This window comes from Pseudophryne corroboree, chromosome 8 (genome assembly GCF_028390025.1).
Source record: "Pseudophryne corroboree isolate aPseCor3 chromosome 8, aPseCor3.hap2, whole genome shotgun sequence".
NCBI lineage: Eukaryota > Metazoa > Chordata > Amphibia > Anura > Myobatrachidae > Pseudophryne > Pseudophryne corroboree.
The window spans coordinates 286,282,516-286,309,195 of NC_086451.1; the positions used below are offsets into that span (position 1 = coordinate 286,282,516).

Below are 26,680 nucleotides of genomic sequence, written 5' to 3' on the forward strand. Positions count from 1 at the left end.
GGTCGCATAAGTCCAAAAGAGGTCGGGAATCCTCTTTCCTCGCCAGAGGTAAGGGCAGAGGCAAGAGAGCACCTGCTGCGGCAGGTGCCCAGGAACCAAAGTCCTCCCCGGCTGCTCCAAAACCCACAGCATGACGCTGGGGCTCCCCTGAGGGAGTCCGCACCGGTGGGGGCACGTCTTCGACTTTTCAGTCAGGCCTGGGTCAGTTCGGACCTGAATCCCTGGGTGTTGGAAATAGTTTCCCAGGGTTACAAATTGGAATTCGAGGAGGTGCCCCCGCGCCGATTTTTCAAATCTGCCCTACCAGCTTCCACATCGGAAAGGGATGTAGTGTTCGCTGCAATTCAAACGCTGTGTATTCAGCAAGTGATAATCAAGGTTCCCCTGCACCAGCAGGGAAGAGGTTACTATTCAACCCTATTTGTGGTCCCGAAACCGGACGGTTCGGTCAGACCTATTTTGAATCTGAAATCCCTAAACCTGTACATAAGAAGATTCAAATTCAAAATGGAATCTCTCAGAGCGATAATAGCCAACATGGAGGAGGGGGAGTTTATGGTGTCTCTGGACATAAAGGATGCGTACCTTCATGTCCCCATATATGCCCCCCATCAAGAATACCTGAGATTCGCTGTACAGGATTGTCATTACCAATTTCAGACGTTGCCGTTTGGACTCTCCACGGCCTGAGGATTTTCACCAAGATAATGGTGGAAATGATGGTGGTCCTGCGCAAGCATGGAGTCACAATTATCCCATACTTGGATGATCTCCTGATAAAAGCGAGATCAAGGGAGAAATTGCTGAACAGTGTGGCGCTCTCGTTGAGAGTGCTCCAGCAACACGGCTGGATTCTAAATCTACCGAAGTCACAGTTGATTCCGACAACTCGACTACCGTTCCTAGGTATGATACTGGATACGGAAAAAATGAAGGTCTTCCTCCCAATAGAGAAAGTCCAAGATATACAGAACATGGTCAGAGACCTGCTAAAACCAAAAAGGGTGTCAGTTCACCAATGCATTCGAGTTCTGGGGAAAATGGTGGCGGCCTACGAGGCCATTCCGTTCGGAAGGTTCCATGCAAGGACTTTTCAATGGGACCTTCTGGACAAGTGGTCCGGGTCCCATCTGCACTTACATCGGAAAATAACTCTGTCCCCAGGGACCAGAGTGTCCCTCCTGTGGTGGTTGCAAAGTGCTCACCTCCTGGAGGGTCGCAGGTTCGGAATTCAGGATTGGAACCTGGTTACCACGGACGCGAGCCTCCGAGGATGGGGAGCGGTCACACAGGGAAAAAAAATTCAGGGTCTTTGGTCAGACCAGGAGTCCTGTCTACACATCAATGTGTTGGAACTCAGGGCCATTTACAACGGCCTTCGACAAGCGGAGAGTTTTCTTCGAAACCTACCGGTTCTGATTGAATCAGGCAATGTCACAGCAGTGGCTCATGTGAACCGCCAAGGCGGGACAAAAAGCAGAGTCGCGATGGCGGAAGCCACAAGGATCCTTCCCTGGGCGGAGAATCATGTAAGCGCTCTGTCAGCTGTCTTCATTCCGGGAGTGGACAACTGGGAAGCAGACTTCCTCAGCAGACACGATCTCCATCCAGGAGAGTGGGGACTTCATCAAGAAGTCTTTACAGACATAACACGTCTTTGGGGAACTCCTCAAATAGACATGATGGCGTCACGCCTCAACAAAAAACTTCAGAGGTACTGCGCCAGGTCTCGGGACCCTCAGGCAATAGCAGTGGACGCTCTGGTAACACCGTGGGTGTTCAAATCGGTCTACGTGTTTCCTCCTCTTCCTCTCATCACAAAAGTGTTGAGGATCATAAGACGAAGAAGAGTACAGACGATACTCGTTGTCCCAGACTGGCCTCGAAGGGCCTGGTACTCGGATCTACAAGAGATGCTCACAGGAGATCCCTGGCCTCTTCCTCTGAGGGAAGATCTGTTGCAGCAGGGGCCCTGTGTATTTCAAGACTTACCGCGGTTACGTTTGACGGCATGGCGGTTGAACGCCGAATCCTAGCGAAAAAGGGGATTCCGGAAGAAGTCATCCCTACGTTAATAAAGGCTAGGAAGGAGGTGACGATAAAACATTATCACCGTCTCTGGCGAAAGTATGTGTCTTGGTGTGAGACCAAGAATGCACCTACGGAAGATTTTCATCTGGGTCGTCTTCTCCACTTCCTACAGACAGGAGTGGATATGGGCCTGAAATTAGGCTCTGTTTAGGTACAGATTTCGGCCCTCTCGATTTTCTTTCAGAAGGAATTGGCTTCTATTCCAGAAGTCCAGACGTTTGTAAAGGGAGTGCTGCACATCCAGCCCCCTTTTTTGCCTCCAGTGGCACCATGGGACCTGAACGTGGTGTTGCAGTTCCTAAAATCACACTGGTTTGAACCGCTTAACAAGATTGAGTTGAAATTTCTTACCTGGAAGGTGGTCATGTTGTTGGCCTTAGCATCAGCAAGGCAAGTGTCAGAATTGGCGGCTTTGTCACACAAGAGCCCCTACTTGATTTTTCATGTGTATCGAGCTGAATTGAGGACACGTCCGCAATTTTTGCCTAAAGTGGTTTCTTCTTTCCATATGAATCAACCTATTGTGGTGCCTGTGGCTACAAGTGACCTGGAGGATTCCAGATCCCTGGACGTAGTCAGGGCCTTAAAAATTTATGTTGCCAGGACGGCTAGAATTAGGAAAACAGAGGCTCTGTTTATCCTGTATGCGGCCAATAAGATTGGCGCTCCTGCTTCGAAGCAGACTATTGCTCGCTGGATCTGTAATACGATTCAGCAGGCTCACTCTACGGCTGGATTGCCGGTACCAAATTCGGTTAAGGCCCATTCCACTAGGAAGGTGGGCTCTTCTTGGGCGGCTGCCCGAGGCGTCTCGGCATTACAACTTTGCCGAGCGGCGACTTGGTCGGGGTCAAACACTTTTGCTAAATTCTACAAGTTTGATACCCTGGCTGATGAGGACCTAGCGTTTGCTCAGTCGGTGCTGCAGAGTCATACGCACTCTCCCGCCCGATTGGATGCTTTGGTATAAACCCCATGGTCCTTACGGAGTCCCCAGCATCCTCTAGGACGTAAGAGAAAATAAGATTTTAAACCTACCGGTAAATCTTTTTCTCCTAGTCCGTAGAGGATGCTGGGCGCCCGTCCCAGTGCGGAAACTCTGCAAGACTTGTATATAGTTGTTGCTTACATAACGGTTATGTTACAGTTGACATCGGTCTTGGATCGTTACTGTAGTTTGTTCATACTGTTAACCGGTTATGTATGTTCCAGGTTACATGGTATGATTGGTGTGGGCTAGTATGAATTTTGCCCTTGGATTGCTAAATCCTGCCTTGTATTGTCCATCTCCTCTGGGCACAGTTCTCTAACTGAGGTCTGGAGGAGGGGCATAGAGGGAGGAGCCAGTGCACACCCATAGTCAAAGTTCTTTTTAGGTGCCCTATCTCCTGCGGAGCCCGTCTATACCCCATGGTCCTTACGGAGTCCCCAGCATCCTCTACGGACTAGGAGAAATAGATTTACCGGTAGGTTTAAAATCTTATTTTTTTTGCATTAATGTTATAATGAAAAAAGTAATTCTGTTCATTATAGTAATACTGTGAAACAGTGCTATGTATTAGAAACTTTGATCAGCCATGATTTAATGCCAACATTGATAATCCAAAATTAGTAGGCTTTGATAAGATTTATTTTACATCTTTCAATGAAACCAATTTTTTACTGCATATTATTCCTATTACATCTGGATCTTTGTAGATAGACTGAACATATTGAAACATACAAAGTACACTCAAAGATAGAGAAAATTGAAAATAAGAATACTAAGGTAATTTTAAGTATTAGTCCTAGTTATTACTTATCATCCCCTATTCAGATATATTTAATTAATTCTGGATCCCAGCGCTTGGGATGCATGGCAATCATAATACCAACAGCGGCATCCCGACACTCAGGATCCAAACACTTATAGGTAAGTATTGTATCCCTAATCCTCAAACCCCGTAACCCTCCTTTTCTGCAGCCTGACCCTAACAAGCCCGTCCTGGTGGTGCCTAACCATAACCACCCCTTCCCGCAGCCGAAACCTAACCCTACCTGGGGGTGCCTAACCCTAAGTCCCCCTCCTGGCTGCCTAACACTAACCCTCTTTCCCTCGCTGCCTAAACCTAACCTCCCCCCGTGGCTTACCACTCCGCAGCCCTGAAAACCTTTGTTCAGAATCCTATCGCCGGGACTGTGATCCATGAAGTGTCAGGATTCCAGCATCTGTATTTTGACTGCCAGGATCCCGAATGCCGGGATCCTCACTGGATCCCCTGCATAGGAATGCAAAAGTACTTTTCAGAGAAACACACACACACAAACACACACACACACACACACAGACAGACAGAGGAGGAACGAAGCATTAGCACTGGGCATGCAACTCACATTAAACATTTTGAATAAAAAACCCTAGATTTTTTTTTTGTGTAATAGGCTTTTTTAAGACGTCACGGTGCCATGTCTGTACTCGCAGCATAATTTAAAAAAAGAGCGTTTAAAAAAATAAATAAATTTGGTTTTAACCATGGTTTGAACCAAGGTGGTTTGAACCAGCCAACGCTGCTTACCTGCTGTTACTCACTGTCAAAGATGTGTCCATTACTTTGGATCAAAAGCAATTATAAATCTAGAAAAATAAAAAAAATTGCAAAACATTTTTGTGAAACAAAGCACTGATGAAAATACATAATTACCAGGGCCGTAACTAGGTGTGTGCGAATGTGTCACCGTGCATGGCTCTGCAGGACAGTGCTAGATACGTATTTCATACAAATAAACTCACTAACAGTATATTTGTGGTGTTGCACCTAAAATGTCAGTGAGTAACCTCACAATTTTCAATGATTTATATATAAAAATAAAATACCGACAACAGTGCTGGCGGTACAATTCTGCCAAATTATTATTGACAAAATAATAATTCAGATTGGTGGCGGCATTAAAGGACGGACAGAAAAACAAGCATGCATACAAAGCCAAATATTTGTATTCATCTCCCCACTTACCATAACACCCACCCGTTCAGGTGGTGTAGCCATTTCCCGAACAATTGGCCTACAATGTACAGCGCACCCAATAAACCTAATGCTTATTTCAAGAACCGGGTTACCATTCAGTACTTTCAGAGCAAGGCCTAATCAGACCCACAGCCAGAGTGCCCCCCCCTGTACATGTAATACAACACACCATCCTACCCCTATACATATAACACTACACAGCTGTACATAAAATATCATACACATTCCCTCCTACTGTATGTATGTATAACACAGCTGTCCTGTGTTTCTCCCCCCCCATGCCCCCCCCCCCCCCCCCCCCCCCATATGCATTTTATACTATACACCAGACACACCCCTGGCATTTTACATACTGTATAACATTACATATCTGCTGCCCAATGTACATATAATGCTACACAAAAGCATCCTCCATACATATAAAACTACACACCTGGGTTTACATTCAAATACTTAATTTATCAGTGAGTTAAATGTAGCTGCAAAGTTTTAAAAAGTAATTAGCAGCTCTTCCAACACACCCATGAGGTGGCTGCCTAATGTCGTTTGTTTTTGGGGGGTGTCGCCAGTAGCCCTAATCCCCAACTTTACTTTCTGGTTATTTATATGGGTTATATTTTTTCTGTGCAGGGTAAATTCTAGCTGCTTTTGCATGTAACCCACAAATGTTAGACAGCTTTATTTTTATAAATTTAGATTTGGTTTAGAACACACCCGAGCCAAACGTAAATATGTCTAAACATGTTACATCGGGATACGGTCGTTAGGACGACACAGCTTAGGTCGACAGTCATTAGGTCGACCACTGAATGTCGACATACATTAGGTCGACATGGTCAATAGGTCGACGTGAGTTTTAAAAAAAACTTCCTTTTTTTTGGTCTTTTTCGTACTTGACGATCCACGTGGACTAAATGTGGAACGGTAACCTGCCCGAAGCATGGCGAGCGGACACGGTGCACTAATTGGGGTTCCCCGTCACTTTACAAAGAAAACGACACCAAAAAAAGTGCAAAAACTTACACCTGTCGACCTAATGCCCATGTCGACCTTCAGTGTTGACCTAAATTGAGTCGACCAAACGACCCGTACCCGTTACATTTGCCCCTCCTGCAATGCAACATGGTTTAGCCCAGATGCTTACTTTTCTCTAACGTCCTAGTGAATGCTGGGGACTCCGTAAGGACCATGGGGAATAGACGGGCTCCGCAGGAGACAGGGCACTTTAAGAAAGAATTTGGATACTGGTGTGCTCTGGCTCCTCCCTCTATGTCCTTCCTCCAGACCTCAGTTTGAATCTGTGCCCGGACGAGCTGGGTGCTACTTAGTGAGCTCTCCTGAGCTTGCTATAAGAAAGTATTTTGTTAGGTTTTTTTTTTATTTTCAGAGAGATCTGCTGGCAACAGACTCTCTGCAGCGTGGGACTGAGGGGAGAGAAGCAGCCCCACTCACTGAAGATAGGTTTTGCTTCTTAGGCTACCTGACACCTTTAGCTCCAGAGGGATCGTACACAGGATCTCACCCTTTGTCGTCCGATCCCGGAGCCACGCCGCCGTCCCCCTCGCAGAGCCGGAAGACAGAAGCCGGTGACAGAAGCAAGAAGACTTCAAAATCAGCGGCAGAAGACTCTAGTCTTCAAACTGAGGTAGCGCACAGCACTGCAGCTGTGTGCCATAGCTCCCACATTAAACCCACATACTCCGGTCACTGTAGGGTGCAGGGCGCAGGGGGGGGGGGGCGCCCTGGGCAGCAATTCGGAACCTCTTGGCAAAAAGTGAGCATATATACAGTTGGGCACTGTATATATGCATGAGCCCCTGCCATTATTTTACACAGAAACGCGGGACAGAAGCCCGCCACTGAGGGGGCGGGGCTTCTTCCTCAGCACTCACCAGCGCGATTTTCTCTCCACAGCTCCGCTGAGAGGAAGCTCCCCAGGCTCTCCCCTGCAGAAACACGGTAGAAGAGGATAAAAAGAGAGGGGGGGCACATAAATTAGGCGCAAAAGCTTTATATACAGCAGCTACTGGGTTAACACTAAATTACTGTGTGATTCCTGGGACATATAGCGCTGGGGTGTGTGCTGGCATACTCTCTCTGTCTCTCCAAAGGGCCTTGTGGGGGAACTGTCTTCAAAAAAAGCATCCCCTGTATGTGTGTGGTGTGTCGGTACGCTTGTGTCGACATGTTTGACGAGGAAGGCTATGTGGAAGCAGAGCGGGAGCAAATGAATGTGGGGTCGCCGCCGACGGTGCCGCCACCTGATTGGATGGATATGTGGAAGGTTTTAAATGATAATGTTAATTCCTTGCATAAAAGGTTGGATAAAACTGAAACCTTAGGACAGTCTCAGCTCATGCCTGATCCTATGTCGGTGAGGCCGTCAGGGTCTCAGAAGCGCCCACTATCCCAAATTGTTGACACAGATATCGACACGGATTCTGACTCCAGTGTCGTTGGAGATGATGCAAAGTTACAGCCTAAATTGGCTAAAGCCATCCGTTATATGATTATAGCAATAAAGGATGTGTTGCACATCACAGAGGAAACCCCAGTCCCTGACAAGAGGGTTCATATGTATGGGGAGAAAAGGCAGGAGGTGACCTTTCCCCCTTCACATGAGCTAAATGAGTTATGTGAAAAGGCTTGGGAATCTCCAGATGATAAACTGCAGATTTCCAAGAGGATGCTTATGGCGTATCCCTTCCCGCCATCGGACAGGTTACGCTGGGAATCCTCCCCTAGGGTGGACAAAGCTCTGACACGCTTATCCAAGAGGGTAGTCCTACCGTCATAGGATACGGCCACCCTTAAAGATGCTGCGGATAGAAAGCAGGAGAGTACCCTGAAGTCCATTTATACACATTCAGGTACCTTACTAAGGCTGGCAATTGCGTCGGCCTGGGTGTGTAGTGCTGTAGCAGCATGGACGGATACCTTATCAGAGGAACTTGATACCTTAGACAAGGATACTATAGTAATGACCCTGGGGCATATAAAAGACGCTGTCCTATATATGAGAGATGCTCAAAGAGACATTAGCCTTCTGGGCTCTAGAATAAATGCAATGTCGATTTCTGCCAGAAGGGTCCTGTGGACTCGGCAATGGACAGGCGATGCCGACTCAAAGAGGCACATGGAGGTTTTACCTTACAAGGGTGAGGAGTTGTTTGGGGACGGTCTCTCGGACCTGGTCTCCACAGCTACTGCTGGAAAGTCAAATTTTTTGCCGTATGTTCCCTCACAACCTAAGAAAGCACCGTATTACCAAATGCAGTCCTTTCGATCACAAAAGAGCAAGAAAGTCCGAGGTGCGTCCTTTCTTGCCAGAGGCAGGGGCAAAGGAAAGAGGCTGCATAACACAGCTAGTTCCCAGGAACAGAAGTCCTCCCCGGTTTCCACTAAATCCACCGCATGACGCTGGGGCTCCTCAGGCGGAGCTAGGCCCGGTGGGGGCGCGTCTCCGAAATTTCAGCTACAAGTGGGTTCACTCCCAGGTGGATCCCTGGGCGATAGAGATTGTGTCTCAGGGATACAAGCTTGAATTCGAAGAGATGCCCCCTCACCGATACCTCAAATCGGCCCTGCCAGCTTCCCCCTTAGAGAGGGAAATAGTGTTAGCTGCATTTCACAAATTGTATCTTCAGCAGGTGGTGGTCAAGGTTCCCCTCCTTCAACAGGGAAAGGGTTATTATTCGACCATGTTTGTGGTAGCGAAACCGGACGGTTCGGTTAGACCCATATTGAATTTAAAATCCCTGAACATATACCTGTAAAGGTTCAAGTTCAAGATGGAATCGCTCAGAGCTGTCATCGCAAGCCTGGAAGGGGGGGGGGGTTTATGGTGTCTCAGGACATAAAGGATGCATACCTTCATGTCCCCATTTATCCACCTCATCAGGCGTACCTCAGATTTGTGGTACAGGATTGTCATTACCAATTCCAGACGTTGCCGTTTGGTCTGTCCACGGCACCGAGAATATTTACCAAGGTAATGGCGGAAATGATGGTGCTCCTGCGAAAGCAAGGGGTCACAATTATCCCATAGATGGACGATCTCCTCATAAAGGCGAGGTCCAGAGAGCAGTTGCTGATCAACGTAGCACGCTCTCGGGAAGTGTTACAACAGCACGGCTGGATTCTAAATATTCCAAAGTCGCAGTTGATTCCTACGACTCGTCTGCCCTTCCTGGGCATGATTCTGGACACAGACCAGGAGAGGGTTTATCTCCCGATGGAGAAGGCTCAGGAGCTCATGACACTGGTCAGAGACCTATTAAAACCAAAACAGGTGTCTGTGCATCACTGCACGCGAGTCCTGGGAAAGATGGTGGCATCATACGAGGCCATTCCCTTCGGCAGGTTCCATGCGAGGACCTTTCAATGGGATCTGTTGGACAAGTGGTCCGGATCACATCTACAGATGCATCGGCTGATCACCCTATCCCCCAGGGCCAGGGTGTCTCTCCTGTGGTGGCTGCAGAGTGCTCACCTTCTCGAGGGCCGCAGATTTGGCATTCAGGAATGGGTCCTGGTGACCACGGATGCAAGCCTCTGAGGGTGGGGGGCAGTCACACAGCGAAGAAATTTCCAAGGTCTGTGATCAAGTCGGGAGACTTGCCTTCACATCAACATCCTGGAACTAAGGACCATATACAACGCCCTAAGTCAAGCAGAGACCCTGCTTCGCGACCAATCGGTGCTGATTCAGTCAGATAACATCACCGCAGTGGCTCATGTAAACCGCCAAGGCGTCACAAGGAGCAGGGTGGCGATGGCGGAAGCCACCAGAATTCTTCGCTGGGCGGAGAATCACGTAAGAGCACTGTCAGCAGTGTTCATTCCGGGAGTGGACAACTGGGAAGCAGACTTCCTCAGCAGGCACGACCTCCACCCGGGAGAGGGGGTACTTCATCAAGAAGTCTTCGCGCAGATTCCAAGTCGGTGGAAACTGCCACAGGTGGACATGATGGCATCCCGCCTCAACAAAAAGCTACAGAGGTATTGCGCCAGGTCAAGAGACCCTCAGGCGATAGCTGTAGACGCACTAGTGACACCGTGGGTGTTCCAGTCGGTTTATGTATTTCCTCCTCTTCCTCTCATACCCAAGGTGCTGAGAATCATAAGAAAAAGAGGAGTGAGAACAATATTTATTGTTCCGGATTGGCCAAGAAGGACTTGGTATCCAGAGCTGCAAGAAATGCTCACAGAGGACCCATGGCCTCTGCCTCTAAGACAGGACCTGTTGCAACAGGGGCCCTGTCTGTTCCAAGACTTACCGCGGCTGCGTTTGACGGCATGGCGGTTGAACGCCGGATCCTAGCAGAAAAAGGCATTCCGGATGAGGTTATTCCTACGCTGATAAAGGCTAGGAAGGACGTGACGGCTAAACATTATCACCGTATATGGCGAAAATATGTTGCTTGGTGTGAGGCCCGGAATGCTCCTACAGAGGAATTCCAGCTGGGCCGTTTCCTTCACTTCCTACAGTCGGGAGTGACTTTGGGCCTAAAATTGGGTTACATTAAGGTCCAGATTTCGGCCCTATCCATTTTCTTTCAAAAAGAACTGGCTTCTCTTCCGGAAGTCCAGACGTTTGTAAAGGGAGTGCTGCATATTCATCCTCCTTTTGTGCCTCCTGTGGCACCTAGGGATCTTAACGTTGTGTTGAGTTTCCTGAAGTCACACTGGTTTGAGCCACTCAAAACCGTGGAGTTAAAATTTCTCACGTGGAAGGTGGTCATGCTATTGGCCTTGGCTTTAGCTAGGCGTGTGTCAGAATTAGCGGCTTTGTCACATAAAAGCCCCTATCTGGTTTTCCATATGGACAGGGCAGAATTGCGGACCCGTCCACAATTTCTTCCAAAAGTAGTGTCATCCTTTCATATGAACCAACCTATTGTGGTGCCTGTGGCTACTCGTGCCTTGGAGGATTCCGAGTTACTAGATGTGGTCAGGGCTTTTCAAGGTTTATGTAGCTAGAACGGCTAGAGTCAGGAAAACTGAGTCGTCGTTTATCCTGTATGCACCCAACAAGCTGGGTGCTCCTGCTTCAAAGCAAACTATTGCTCGCTGGATCTGCAACACGATTCAGCAGGCTCATTCTGCGGCTGGATTGCCGCTTCCAAAATCAGTAAAAGCCCACTCCACAAGGAAGGTGGGCTCTTCTTGGGCGGCTGCCCGAGGGGTCTCGGCATTACAGCTTTGCCGAGCGGCTACTTGGTCAGGTTCAAACACTTGCAAAGTTTTATAAGTTTGATACCCTGGCTGAGGAGGACCTTGTGTTTGCTCATTCGGTGCTGCAGAGTCATCCGCACTTTCCCGCCCGTTTGGGAGCTTTGGTATAATCCTCATGATCCTTACGGAGTCCCCAGCATCCACTAGGACGTTAGAAAAAAATAAGATTTTACTTATCGGTAAATCTATTTCTCGTAGTCCGTAGTGGATGCTGGGCGCCCGTCCCAAGTGCGGACTTCTTCTGCAATACTTGTATATAGTTATTGCTTAAATAAGGGTTATGTTTGGTTGCATCAGGGTTTATCTGATGCTCCATTGTTGTTCATACTGTTAACTGGGTAAGTTTATCACAAGTTACGCAGTGTGATTGGTGTGACTGGTATGAGTCTTGCCCTGGATTTCAAAATCCTTTCCTTGTACTGTCAGCTCTTCCGGGCACGGTTTCTCTAACTGAGGTCTGGAGGAGGGACATAGAGGGAGGAGCCAGAGCACACCAGTATCCAAATTCTTTCTTAAAGTGCCCTGTCTCCTGCGGAGCCCGTCTATTCCCCATGGTCCTTACGGAGTCCCCAGCATCCACTACGGACTACGAGAAATAGATTTACCGGTAAGTAAAATCTTATTTTTTTATTTACTTACAAACCTGAATCAGGTCCTGTGTGTAATCCCACAAAGGGCCTGCACAAATAGTTTTGGCCGTAATCGTGCCAGATCTGATCTATGGTCTTATTTATTGATCTATCTATCTATCTATCTATCTATCTATCTATCTATCTATCTATCTATCTATCTGTATGTGTATAAGTATATATATATATATATATATATATATATATATATACACATATATATATATATACACATATATATAGAGAGAGAGAAAAAAAAGAGTGATCTTAACAAAAAAAAGTACATTTTGGCATGTGCTGCAGCCTCTCCTCTGTAATTGCCACTGGCAAAGAAGTCCAGGAACAGAGAATTTTGTACCTAATGGAACAGTTCATGTTGGCATGTTGGAGGGTTATAGATAGATAGGAAGCAGCACTCTGGGGATTTCAATAAATGTTACAAATGGACCACTCCATCTGAATTGATAGTGCAACGTTTCGGTTTATTCAACCGTTGTCACGCTGTTGAATAAAAACACTGATACAAACACAAATTCACCCCAAATTGCACAACTTAACCACGTGATCTTACACAGATGCCCTCAGGATACAATTACCTGACGACATTAATCCTAGGCAACTAAATGTGTTCAGTCCCATCACCATGGAAACCATTATACATTGTTGGAAAAAGTGTATATACATATCTCATCAAATACATCCAACAGAGCACTGATAAAAAGATGACATAAAAGGTATTGAGTAAAGCATAACTATGAGTTCTAAAACATTAAGCAAATGCTTACAGAAAAATATCATTGTAATAGCTATCCTGCTAGTGACAGGTAAAGCAATGCAAGTTACAAAATACAGACAGAGATTAGAAACTTTTTAGTAACCCAACTCAGATTTATCTGTGAATGTTATTAAACGAACACTAAAAGTAACAATTGAGAGACAGATTCTCATTTAATCCATGCGGAGCCACCGTATTTAACCGATTAATCCACATGGCGCCTCTCTGCAATAACTGTTTGTTACTATCACCGCCTCTCATACTTTCTGGTATGTGGTTTATCATTTTGTAACACAGGCTCAACAAATTGTTTGTGTTCTAAAATGCCTGGCCACGGGTTGATCAATCGATTTTCTGTCAATCACCTGTTTGATGGCACTCCTGTACTGCGCCATCCTCTCTAAACGCGCAAGTGGTCTACCCTACATAATATAGCCCACATGGGCAAGAAATGTAGTAGACCACATAATGAGATGTGCAGGTGAGAACATGTTGAATTATAAATTTACGGCCCGAATGGGGGTGCACTACTGTATCACCTGTTCTCAGATATATACACGTGGTACAACCCAGGCATTTATAATTGCCTGGCCTCTTAGTCATGAAATGTTCCTTAGGGTTATGAGTAAAGTTTGAAATATCAGCATGGACAATAGTATCCCCAATGTTGTGCCCTCTTTTATAACGGGGTAGAATTCTTGTGTTTGTGAGGGATTTCAAATCAGTGTCATTCTGTACCACTGGCCATATTCTCCTAGCTCTGGATACCGGACGTCTACTCCCTGTAGTAAATATATTTACAAATGTTAGGTAATGGGTAGACTTCTGTGATCTCACTGGCTCTTTAATTTTAGGCTCAGAAATGCTTTCGCTCTGGCTACTGCTAGCAGTTTACTAGAATACCCTCTTTGCAACAATTCATTTGTCATAATTTTCATCTGAGCCTTTTCATTTGCATCTTCACTGCAGATGCAGTGAACTCTAAGATATTGTGAGAAGGGTAAACCCTTTTTCAAGGGCTCAGGATGATGGCTCGACTTCAGAAGCAAATTATTCCAATCTGTAGATTTCTTAAACAAGGATGTTTGTATTTTTTGATTCTCTAATACAACCTTCACATCTAGGAAATTAATCTCATGGTCATGAATCGTATAAGTAAATTTGACATTCGCATCTAGCTGGTTAACCTCCTGCATCATCTCAATAATTTCACATTTTGTGCCTCCCCAAAGGAAATACAAATCATCTATAAAACGTATGAAGAAAATAATCTTAGACCTTGAAAAAATAGATTTTGTTCCACATCAAACATAAACAAATTAGTGTATGCCAGAGCTGCCATTGCGCAGCCCAGCACCTGCACAAAATATTCATTGTTAAGCAAAAAATAATTCATGGTAAGTATCATATGTAATAAACGCAGAAAGAATGTGATGTCTGGACCTTTGAATAAAACATTATCAGTAATTAAATTCCTGGCAGCATCAATACCCCTGTCATGGGGTATGTTAGTGTAATGGGCGCGACCGTGAAAAGACCCGTTTTGGCACCCATACGGGTCTATTTACGCGCATTTCAGCCTGCTACCCCGGGGGACAACTACGTGCTACGTCCGCTGCAACATTAGAATACTGACGGTGGTCACTATAGGGGACGGGAGGGGAGGACAGAGATTTGCATCCCGCCTCATGTTTCCAGTCATTTTAGGCTTTGTTTAGAACAAATTTTGAGTTATTCTTGTTTGGTTTATTCTTTTTGTCCTACCGGTTTTAGGCTTTTTTTTAGTAAACTGATTTGTTGATAGCAGTGTGTTTGTGGAAGTGTAGGAGCCTTAGATTCTGACAATTTCCACAGATTAAATCTAAGTGCTTACTCCAGAGCAAACCCTTTGTACTGTCCCCCAAATGGAATTTAGAAGTTCATCCTGGGGAGTTATCATCTTGAGTATTATATCATTTGCAAGTAATTCTTAAATGCAATTCTAAATACACTTGTATTTAAATATGTATTTAGCTGTATTAAAGGGAATTGTAATTTATGTATTTTTAAAAGCTCTCTTTTCTCCTCTTTAGCTGCATACTTTACAGATGATGTATTGCAACCAACTCTCTCTCAACAAAGCCAAAATTCTGTGTCTGCTGGACAGCCGAGTGGAAGGTTCAAGGCAAATGACCTGGACTCCTCTCTTGCCAACCTGGTTGGAAGTAAGTGCCTATCTGCCCTTCACTATTTATTCATTATGTGAATTTAATTTTGTATGCCCTTGTATTTTATTAGAAAATTTACTTCTCCAATATACTTTTCAGATCTTGGTTTTGGGGGAACACCTTCAAAAAGGTGAGTAGATTAATTTTAAAGCAACTAACATGTAGAATACAGGCTGGATTGTAGTATCCAGGAATCCTAAATCAGGGATTTGTATCATTTTTACATTTTTAACAGTAAAAAAAAAAGGCATTTTGTTTTCCCCAGCACCCTGAATGATAACAGTAACCAGATTTAAATCCCACACAATATTGGAATTCAGAGATCTCAGTTACATATATTTGCGCAAATGTATGAATAAGCCCCAAAGCCGCGTCAAGGCCTCTCTGTATATTTGGGGTCCCTAGCGCTATATCTAGGTGCAGGGTGTGGCACCCCAAAAAATCAGCATAAGCCAGAAAGCCCAGTTCAGCATACAAGTGAAAAAACTATAGTGGATGTGCTCGCACAATGGTCGGGCTCGCTTCTGCAGATTCACCGCAGGGTGAGGTTGTCTCCAAAGGCCAGAGTGTCTCTACTCTGGTGGCTCAAAGTACAGAATCTAACCGCAGGGAAACGGTTCGGCGCCTGGAATTGGATAATTCTCACGGCGGGCGCGAGTCTCAGAGGTTGGGGAGCTGTAGTTCAAAATTTTCAGCTCCAGGGTCTCTGGGCGGATCACGAAAGATTGCTGTCTATAAATGTCCTGGAACTCCGAGCAATTTACAATGCGCTACGACAAGCAGTGCACATCTGCAGGCTCAGGCTGTTCAGGTGCAGTCAGACAACGCGACGGCGGTCGCATACATCAACAAACAAGGAGGAATGAAAAGCCGCATGGCCATGCGGGATGTAGCTCGAATCCTCAATTGGGCCGAGGTGATTTTGTCGGCAGTATTCATTCCGGGAGTAGACAACTGGGAGGCGGATTATCTCAGCTGTCGGGATTTTTATCCAGGATGTGCATTAAATCCAGAAGTGTTTCGCATGTTGGTCCAGAGGTGGGGTTACCCGCAAGTGGACCTGATGGCATCTCGCCACAATTATCAAACGCCCCAGTACGTGTCCAGAACGAGAGATCCAAAGGCAGTGGCGGTGGATGCTCTCACAATCACGTGGCCATACAGTCTCGTGTATCTGTTCCACCGTTTTCCGCTGCTCCCTCTGTTGCTAAAACGGATCAAAAGAGAGTCCGCCACAGTCATACTAGTGGCGCCTCATTGGCCTTGGAGAGCTTGGTTTCGGATCTTCGCGGTCTACTCGCGGACGTTCCTTGGCCGCTCCCACTGCGTCCGGACCCGTTACATCAGGGTCCGTTCTTTTTCTCCGATTTAGCGCGGCTGCGTTGACGGAGTGGCTGTTGAGACAGCCCTCTTAAAAAGAGAGGGCATTCCAGAATAGCTTATACCAACCATGTTACATGCTAGTAAGCCAGCAGCAGCTCATTATTACAGAGTTTGGCGTGCCTATATAGGTTGGTGTGAAGTTCGGAAGTTTCCGACATCATCTTTCAAGTTATCCCATCTTTTTTGTTATGTCTACAGATGGGGTTAGATGGAGGTCGGCGTTTATCCACACTAAAGGTGCAGATATCAGCGTTGTCAATTTATTTTCAAAGAAGATTGGCTCTATTGCCGTCGGTACACACCTTTATGCAGGGTGTCCTCAAAGTACAGCCTCCTTTTCACTCCACTTACTACGCCATGGGACTTGAATCTGGTTTTAGATTGCTTATAGTCTTTTTATTTCGAACCCTTACAACAAGTGGATATTACGTTTCTCACTTGGGAAACAATTTCGCTCCTAGCCTTAGCTTCGGCAGGGCGGGTTTCAGATTTGGGTGCCTTGTCATGCAAGCCACCGTGTTTAGTGTTTCATAATGACAGAGCGGAACTTTGGACGAATCCCGCTTTCCTACCAAAAGTAGGGTCCTCTTTTCACATCAATCATCCCATAGTAGTTCCTGTGTTAACAGGAGATTCTGGAATTTTGGTTGGGGTACGCGCATTGCGCGTTTATGTATTCCGAACGTCTACAGTTCCTAAGACGGATACGTTGTTATCCTCTATGATGCGGCCAAGATGGGTTGGCCACCTTCTAAGCAGACCTTATCCAGATGGATAAAACCTACCATACGTCAGGCTTACCTTCATGCTAGGTTACAGCCGCCTACATCAGTAACCGCTCATTCCACATGTTCTCCGGGAATATCATGGGCAGCTGGTCGTGGAGTTCTACGACACAGCTTTTGCAGGGCGGCTACATGGTCTTCAGTGCACATGTTTGTGCGCTTTTACAAGTTTGATACTTTTGCGGCATCAGCATCTAGCTTTGGCCGTCTAGTGTTACAGGTGCCAAACAGCTCTCCCGCCTAGGGGGGAAACTTTGGTATGTCCCTAGAGTACTCCAGTGACCCCTAGTGGATGAAAAAGAAAATAGGATTTTGGTACTTTCCAGGTAAATCCTTTTCTTTGAATCCATAGGGGGCACTGGACGCCCACCCAGAGCAGTTTTCCTGGTTTGTGGTAAGTTCAGGGGATCTTATGGTAACACACTCTCAAATTAGCAAGTTTATTGGGTTGGTGTCAACTGATAGTTGTCAGTAACGTTATGTGTCAACTTTATTGTTGTCCGTTTGTTATATGTAATTCTCCATTAACCTCTATAGCTCCTGTTCGGCTCAGTAAAAAAAACACTGAGGTACTCTGGGATATGGAGGGGAGAAGTAGTCTCAAATTTTAACTTATTCAGTGCCTAGTTCCTGTGGAGCTGTCTATATCCCTAGAGTACTCCAGTGCCCCCTATGGATTCAAAGAAAAGGATTTACCTGGTAAGTACCAAACTCCTATTTTCTCACTGTCCCCGCCAAAATATATGTACAGCACAAACAAGGGGGGGCACATACTTTTAGTATTATGTTGAGGGATATATAACACTATTTGCTTTTAGAAATGGGCATGTAATCATTGTTGTGTATAGTCTCTGTGTGCTCCCTGTCAGATATAACCTCTATAGTTCACTTGTGTCGACATGCGTGAGTGTTGTCACAAACACCTATGGGGTTCACTGTCGGCATCGCCGACGCCTGTTCGTACTTCTTTTGTGGGATGCAGTCGTTTTAACTGGTTCGATACCGTTCTTTTTTCCTTTTCTGTGCAGACAGTGGAAGGTGAAAAGGTAAGTGTTCTGCAGCCTTGTTAGGTTCGCAGAAGCGGGTGTCTGTTTCTACCACATCCACCACATGGCGCTGAGTCTATCTGGCTGGACCCCACTCCAGTGGGGACTCGTCTACTACTTTTCAGTTAGTCCGGGAATAGACTAGGACCTGTGAGTGAATTATAGAATCCAAAGGGGGACACTCTGGAGTTACAGATGTTTCCCCTCACTGATTTTCTAATAGATCTTGCCGTTTCCCCTCTGGAAGGGGAGGTAGTACGCGACGCCATACCAGAGGTGCGTCAGGTTCAGGGCATTGTCCTGCTGTCCCTGTTAAAAAATAAATAAATAAAAATAATAAAAGGGTTTAAATGCGTTGTTCTCACATTCAGATTATCTGGATGGATATCCGGGATTGTCTTTGCCATTTCACCGGAGTGAGAGCAGTATGATGTTTTTCTTTCAATAGTAAGAGCCATTGTTATTCTGTACTGAGACGCTCTCCTGATTAAGGCGAGGTCAAGAAACAAGTGGTGCAAATCGTTGTTTCTCTCTGACTGTTCTTCAACACAGGGAATGGCTGTTGTTCCCAACGACGCAGATGTCGGAGGTGGGTATCAGAGTAGATACTGAACGGTTGAGGTTCTGTGTTTTTCCTGTGGAAAGAGGTCTGAGGATCCAGAGTCGGATCAGATTTGAGTGACAATCCATCAATATGTTCCGTTAATGAAGCGGATGGGTGCGGGCTAAGAGGCCTTTTCGGTGAGCAGGTAAAATGCCAGAGTGGTTTTCCAGGGACCAGTTGGAAATGTGGTCCAGGTCTCACCTGCACATGCACCGGAATATGATCCTAATGGCCAGGACATCGCTCCTGTGGTGTCTGCTCGGTTCTCACCTTCTAGAGGGACGAAGGTTCGGGATCCAGGATTAGATCCTAGTGTCCATGCATGCAGATCTCCGAGGCTGGGGAGCAGTCCTTGCAAGGGACGTATTTCCGGAGGAAAAGGTCAAGCTGGGAAGCTTGTCTGCAATAAGCTTTCTTGAATTGAGAGCTATTTTCGACGAACGTATTCTTCGTGGTCTGCCCGTGTTAGTTCTGTCGGACGACTTGACAGCAGTGGCGTAAGTAAGCCGCTACGACGGAACAAGGAGCAATCGGCAATGGCAGAAGATGCAAAAGTTTGCCGCTGGGTGGAAAGACTGGTAAACGCTATATTAGCAGTCTTCGCTCCAGAGCTAAACGACGGAGAAATAGATTTCCTCTGCAGACGCGATCTCCTTCCGGGAGAAATACAGTCGTCATCGCGAAGTTTTCACAGAAGTGACAAGTCTTTGAGGAGTGCCTCAATTTGACATATTGGAGTCTCGCCTCAACGAGAGGCCTCAGGGATGTTGTTACAGGTCAAGGGACACTCAAGCTATTGCAGTGGACGCCCTCGTGACACCTTGGGTGTTTTCAGTCGGTCTATGTGTCCCCTCGGCTTTCACTCTTTCTGAAGGTGATAAACGTGAGAGGAACAAAGGTTCAGGAGATCCTCATTGTTCCGGTCTATTCAAGGAGGGCTTGGTATCCAGTTTTTCATGATTTACTCATAGAAGATCCCTGGCCTCTTCCTCTACGTGAGGAACTGTTACAAAGATCCGGGCGTGTATCAAGACTTAACGCGGCTGCGTTTGACGGCGTGGCGGTTGAATGCCATATCCTTGCCCGAAAGGGTATTCCCAGTGAAGTCATTTCCACACTCCTTCAGGCTAGAAAAGAAGTAACGGCAAAGCCTTACTACCGTAGTTGGCGTAAAGATGTGTCTTGGTGTGAATCCAAGAAGGCTCCAACGGAAGACTTTCAGCTGGGTCGTTCTTCTCCATTCCTTGCAAGCAGGTGTGGATGCAGGCCTAAAGTTAGGCTCCATTTCAGTGCAGTTTTGGCTTTATAAATTTTCTTTAAAAAAAAAAAGAATTGGCCACCTTTCCGGAAGTTCAGGCTTTCGTGAAAGGAGTACTGCACATCCAACCTCCATTTGTGCCCCCATTGGCACCGTGGGACCTTGACGTGGTTTTGCGTTTTCTTGTGTCACACTGTTTGGAACCTTTATGAAAGGTTGTGTTAAAATTTCTCTCTTGAAGAGTGGTCATGCTATTGGCTTTGGCGCCCGCAAGGTGGGTGTCGGAAGTAGCGGGTTTGTCTCACAAGAGCCCCTGTTGGATCTTCCATGTGGATAGAGCGGAATTGAGAACTCGGATAATAGTTCTGCAAAAAAGTGGTTTCTGTGTTTCGCAGAAACCAGCCTATTGTGTTGCCTGTGGTTACTTAAGCGTTGGCTGATTCAAAGTCTCTCGATGTAGTCGGGGCTTTGAATATTTATGTCGCCAATTTGGCTCAGATTGGGGAAACAGAGGCTCTGTTTGTCCGGTATGCTCCCAGCATGATTGGGGCACCTGCGTCTCTGCAGTCGGTTACACGCTAGATCTGTGATCCGATTCGGCGTGCTCGTTCTATGGCTGGATTGCCGTTACCGAATTCGGTGGTGACCCATTCTACTAGGAAGGTGGGCTCTTCTTGGGCGGATGCCCGAGGAGTCTCGGCGGTTTAACTTTGCCGAGCGGCTACTTGGTCGGGTTCAAACACTTTTGCTAAGCTCTACAAGTTTGATACCCTGACTGATGGGGACCTCTTTGCTCAATCGGTGCTGCAGAGTCGTCCGCACTCTCCCGCCCGGTCTGGAGCTTTGGTATAAACCCCATGGTCCTTTTGATAGCAATTGGGCAAAACCATGTGCACTGCAGGGGATGCAGATATAACGTGTGCAGAGAGAGTTAGATTTGGGTGGGGTGTGTTCAGTCTGCAATCTAATTTGCAGTGTAAAAATAAAGCAGCCAGTATTTACCCTGCACAGAAATAAAATAACCCACCCAAATCTAACTCTTTCTGCGCATGTTATATCTGCCTCCCCTGCAGTGCACATGGTTTTGCCCAATTGCTATCAAAAATCCTGCTGCGATCTACTTGGAATTACCCCCTAAGAGAATAGGATTTACCGGTAGGTATTAAAATCCTATTTTATTGTGGGACCTGAACAATGGGGTGTAGTGGTATTTGTTGGAGCTTGGGCATTTTAAGAAAAAGGGAATAATGTCAGAGTTACTCCATCTATTTATTAACAGCTTCTTATGTAGCACAGCACATTCCGTTGCGCTTTAGAATTAGAACAACAGTAATAGAACAAAACTGGGTAAAAACAGACAGAGGTAGGAAGGCCCTGCTCGCAAGATTACAATCTATATATACCTTAATTGAAAAGTCATCCCTTCTATTCAAGTCCCCTGGGAGCAGCGCACTTTTGTTAGTTCTGCCTCAGCAGCATTGGTTATTTAATGTATTTCCGCAGCAGGGTGCACTGTGTTCCACAGGGAAAACATCGGGTGTAGAGTGGATCTTGATCCAGAGAGGCACCAACAGGCTAAAGCTTTAGGCTGTCCCAGGATGCATTGTGGGGCCTCCTCTATAACCCCACCTCCAGGCACTGTGAGCTCAGTTTCGAGTTGGTGCATGTAGACGCAGGTCACTAACAGGAGGGCAGCGCTGGAGAAAAGCTTTTAAAGAATACATCAAGGGACGCAGCACTGCTATGTCAGGGTGACATTCAGTGCTGCGTCTCCGTCCCCTCCCAAGCAGCGTCGCATACTCTCGCGGCCTGTTCCCAGGTACTTGCAGCGGAGACGCTACGGCTCTAGGCACACAGTCACAGACGCTCTCCTGGTTCGCGTGGATGCTATGGGGAGGAGGTAGGAGGGTCCCCCAGGCGGGACCCACCATTAAATCGCGTTCCGATCACATGTCTAGGGAGACTGATTGCGACGCTGGCGTGGACGTGGTCACCGAGTAGGGACCCCACTATATCTGCCAGGGCATATGAGTACAGGTCGGGTGTACTAACGCCACTGTTAATAAGGCCCCGTAGCACCGGCGGTGAGGCCCAGCATAGGGGAGGCGGCGCTTGACCTGTAGCTTCTCCCCGGCCCAGGGCGCCATCTACTGCAGATTTTCCTGCCCTGGAGCTTCCTCACACTCTCTCCCTCACTCCCTGACTGAGACGCTGGGCGCTATCTTAGAGCATAGCTGTAGCTGGTCTCTGGGACTTCAGGGCAAGGACTCCCTTGTAAAGCCGCCTGTATACAGCGCTGTGACGTTACAAACACTTGAGTATTCTTCATGTCTCTATATAGACTGCGTTAGTTAAGAATAAGTGTACTATATTGTACTAGTATTCGGATATATACCTGGAGTCTAGGACCGTGCTGTGTTGTATATGTACATATACTGTATATATTAGTCCAGTGCAGTTTTATTGTCATACTAGTAATTATCTGCATTGCTATTGTGACTGTGTGTGCCTGTATCTACTGTAAGGTTTCACTTTCAGTGTTTCCCAGAGATCTATCACTGTATTCTGTACCCTAAGGGACTAGGTGCGTCAGGGTCGTTTATATAGAGCATCACAGTATTTACCTATTAAGTGTATTCTACTGTGTACTTCGTCACATAATACCGGATTTATTTGCAGGTTTTGTGTACTGGGGACTCAGTCACATACTAACGGATTTATTCGCAGGTATTGTACTCTGTCTGGCTTCATCGTACTAATTCGCTCTGTGTTGCATTTGTGTACAATGTTTAACAGAAAGGGTAGTTAATCTGTGGACACTCCTGCATCATGCAGAGCATGCGCCAAGGATTTACCAGAGGGGGAAGCTGTATATGATGGTCTGTGTACTGTGTGCCATACACCCCACTAGTCAGTCCGCAGCTCCTGTAACCAGTCAGGAGCCGACAGGGGCCACATTCTCAAACCTACTAGGTCAGGGATGGGGAACCTTCGGCCCTCCGGCTGTTGTTGCACTACACATCCCAGCATGTCCTGCAACAGTTTTAGCATGGCCAAATAGCAAAACTGTAGCAAGGCATGCTGGCATGTGTAGTTCAACAACAGCTGGTGGGCCAAAGGTTCCCCACCCCTGTACTAGGTACTCTAGTGGAACGCCCCCTATGGGACCACCTGTGCCATTACAGCCTCAAATTGTCCTTATGATTAATCCGCCTTTGGGTGGATAATTTGTCAACTCCGTTACAGCAGTTAACTCAAACTTTGGTTAGACAAAAATCTACCCCAGGTCACTCCCGTGTCTCTGTGTCATCTAAGCGGGCTGCTTCCTCTTCTCAATCCACGAATCTCTCAGATGTTTCATCTGAAGAGGAGGGTGCTGTCCTGTCAGACACTGAATCTGTTGTATCTGACGAGGACTCTGAATTACAAATCGATGTTCCTGCTCTAGTGGTTGCTATTAAGCAAATCCTACAAATCACTGGTGATGAGGAATCCACTGCTGTCACTAAGAAAACTGATATGTTTAAAAGTCAGAAGGTGGTCAAAAATCTATTTCCCCATTCTGACCATTGGTAGACATAAGGCAGGAACCCTGGGCTAATCCAGGCAAAAAGTTCCCTCTCTCTAAGCGGGCCCTGGTTCGCTATCCTCTCCCTGCAGAGTTATGTAATAAGTGGGAAAATTCACTGCCGGTGGATTCTCATGTCACCCGCCTAGTGGTGTCATCCACTCTGCCTGTCACCGCTGTCACTTCACTGAAAGAACCGACAGATTAGCATGTGGAGGGATGCCTAAAATATATTTACTCCTTTACAGGTGCTGTACATAGACCCACTATTGCTGCCTCTTGGGGTGCTAAAGGTATCGAAGCATGGGTTCAGGAAATAGAGGATGAGCTGCCCGAGGATATATCTGTCACTACCAGACAATACCTGTCTCACATTACCACCGCCGCCTATTACATTCAGGAGGCGTGCTCTGAGGCGGGTGTGTTGGCAGCCAAGGTGTCGACTACGTCTGTCCTGGCTCACCATATTCTGTGGTTGAGGTCACGGAAGGTTGACCTGGACTCCAAAAAGACCTTGGAGGTACTCCCTTTTAAGGGAGATATTTTATTTGGAGAAGACCTGAATAAAATTGTGTCTGAACTGGTGGCGGGTAAGACTGCCTTTCTCCCAAATACTAATCCTTCTGCACGGAAGGCAAAAGGTACCACTTTTCGTTCCTTTCGGCCTCTAGGGAAAGCAAAAGGTCAGGCATACCCAAGACAATCTTGTGCTTCCAAAACCACTTAGCCCAAGACAAAGCAGTCCTGGGCGGCAGTCCAAAACCACTAAACCCAAGACAAAGCAGTCCTGGGCGGGTCCTGGGCGGCCTGTCAGCCTGCTTCTAAACAAGACAAACCTGCCACATGACGGGGCAGGCCTCGCCCTGGGGGACCCCAGGATGGGAGATCGACTTCTGCAGTTCACCCAGGTCTGGTTAAAGACCACTTCAGCATGGTGCAAGAAGTTGTCTCACGAGTACGCAGTCTCGTTCAAGAGACGTCCCCCTCGCCAGTTTTGCGCCACGGTTATTCCCTTGGATCCGTTAAAGGTGCAAGCTCTGCAGCAAGTGGTGAGTTCTCCCCTGGATACAGGAGTGGTAGTGCCGCTACCTCTGTCTCAGAGAGTCAGTGGTTACTACTCGACCCTGTTTCTAATTCCGAAACCCAATGGGTCCTTCCGGCCTATTCTCAACGTAAAGTCACTAAACCAAGTTTGTGAGTGTGTCCGAGTTCCGTATGGAAACTCTGCGCTCAATTGTACTGGCAATGGATCCCGGAGGCTATATGGTATCCCTGGATATACAGGATGCATACCTGCATATACCTATTGCGAAGTCGCATCAGAAGTTTCTGCGGTTTGCTATTGGCAATCTACACTATCCGTTCCAGGCTCTGCCATTTGCACTGGCTACGGCTCCTCGGGTCTTTACCAAGATCATGGCCGTGATGACGGCCCATCTCCATCGCTAGGGAGTCAGAATCCTGCCGTATTTGGACGAATTCCCACGAAGTCCTCCTCAGTCATCCACAACTGACGGTAAGCAAGCCTACGGGTGGTTTATCAATTGGAAGAAGTCCTCGCTGGTCCCAGCTCAGAGCATGGTGCACCTGGGGGCACTCCTGGACACGCACAGTCAGAGACTGTTTCTGTCTCCAGAAAAAGTCCTGAAGCTTCAGTACAGGATAAGACACTTGATTTATCTCCCCAGAGTGTTAATACACTCTGCGATGCAAGTACTTGGCCTGATGGTGTCGACCTTCGAAATGGTAGAATACGCCCAATTTCATTCCCGCCCACTACAGAGGTTAATCCTTTCCAAGTGGGACGGCCTACCTCATCGGATCAGATCTAACATGATTTCTTTGACTCCGGTGGTTCATCTGTCGCTGACCTGGTGGCTCCAGGACCAGCAATTAAGAGAGGCCGTCCCTTCTGGATCCCCGATTGGGTCCTGCTGACAACGGACGCCAGTCTGAGGGGATGGGGAGCGGTGTTGGAGCAACACTCTCTTTTCAGGGTCGCTGCACCAAGGAGGTATCATTCCTCCCGATAAACATCCTAGGTGTGAGGGAAGTGTTCAATGCACTACATTTCGCACTGCCTCTAGTACAGAACAGGCCTGTACAAGTATGATCAGACAATGCCACCACGGTGACATACATAAACCATCAAGGCGGCACTCGAAGCCGCATGGCAGTGATGGAAGTGTCAACAATCCTTTGTTGGGCATAACGCCATCTGCCAGCCATATCAGCAGTGTTCATTCCGGGTGTCCTGAACTGGGAAGCAGACTTCCTCAGTCGCCAGGACATACACGACTGAGAGTGGAGTCTTCATCCAGAAGTCTTTCAACTCATAGTGGACAGGTGGGGCCTACCAGACGTGTAGACCTCATGGTGTCTCGACACAATCACAATCCAGTCTTTGGATCTCGGACCAGGGATCCTCAAGCGGCATTCGTCGACGCACTGGCATCTGCAAGACGGCTGTTGGACTTAGGCACTTTGTCTTGTCATCCACCCTTTTTGATATTTCAGTGGGACTGGGCAGTTCTATGACCTCGCCCCGGTTATTTACCTAAGGTAGTGTCATCATTTCACCTGAACCAAGAGATTGTGGTCCCGGCTTTTATCTCTTCGGATTTGTCTTCCAAAGAACATTCTTTGGATGTGGTTAGGGCTCTCCGAATCTATGTGGAGAGAACTGCCTCTATCAGGAGGTCAGATGCCCTTTTTGTCCTGTTTGGTTTCCACAAACATGGCTTGCCTATGAATAAGCAAACCTAGGCCAGATGGATTAGAATAAAACCTGTATCAGGGGAATATAGTGCTCGCATTCCCCTGCATTTTTTGACATTACATTCTGGAAATAGCAAGGTATATGGTAGAACGGAAACAGGTGAGCCCACAATTAAGTGGAGACTTTGTTGTATTCTGGTTCTTAATTACAGTATATCACCACATTGGATTGCAAGTAAGATACATACTATCAACTTGAAGAATCCAGTGATATAAATTTGGACTTTTTTTTTTTATATTATTCTGTCTACAGCAGACATGATAATAGTCCTGTGACTTTTTTTGTAACATTGGATGCCGTTTGCTTATTAGTT

The 26,680-nt window shown here is 46.8% G+C and overlaps 1 protein-coding gene across 9 annotated transcripts in view; it reads left to right on the forward strand.

Moving 5' to 3' along the window:
- LOC134948960 (phosphatidylinositol-binding clathrin assembly protein-like) overlaps nt 1-26,680 on the forward strand; it is a 340,585-nt gene that overhangs the window by 264,265 nt on the left and 49,640 nt on the right. For 6 of the 9 annotated variants that reach the window (XR_010183069.1, XM_063937266.1, XM_063937264.1 and 3 more), the window contains 2 exons: nt 14,810-14,941; nt 15,044-15,074. Coding sequence is in view for 8 of the 9 variants with exons in the window: in XM_063937266.1 (XP_063793336.1) it covers nt 14,810-14,941; nt 15,044-15,074 (163 nt within the window). In the remaining variant the exon portion in view is untranslated. The remainder of the gene's footprint in view (nt 1-14,809; nt 14,942-15,043; nt 15,075-26,680) is intronic. The other 3 variants (XM_063937265.1, XM_063937269.1, XM_063937271.1) reach the window with 1 other exon arrangement.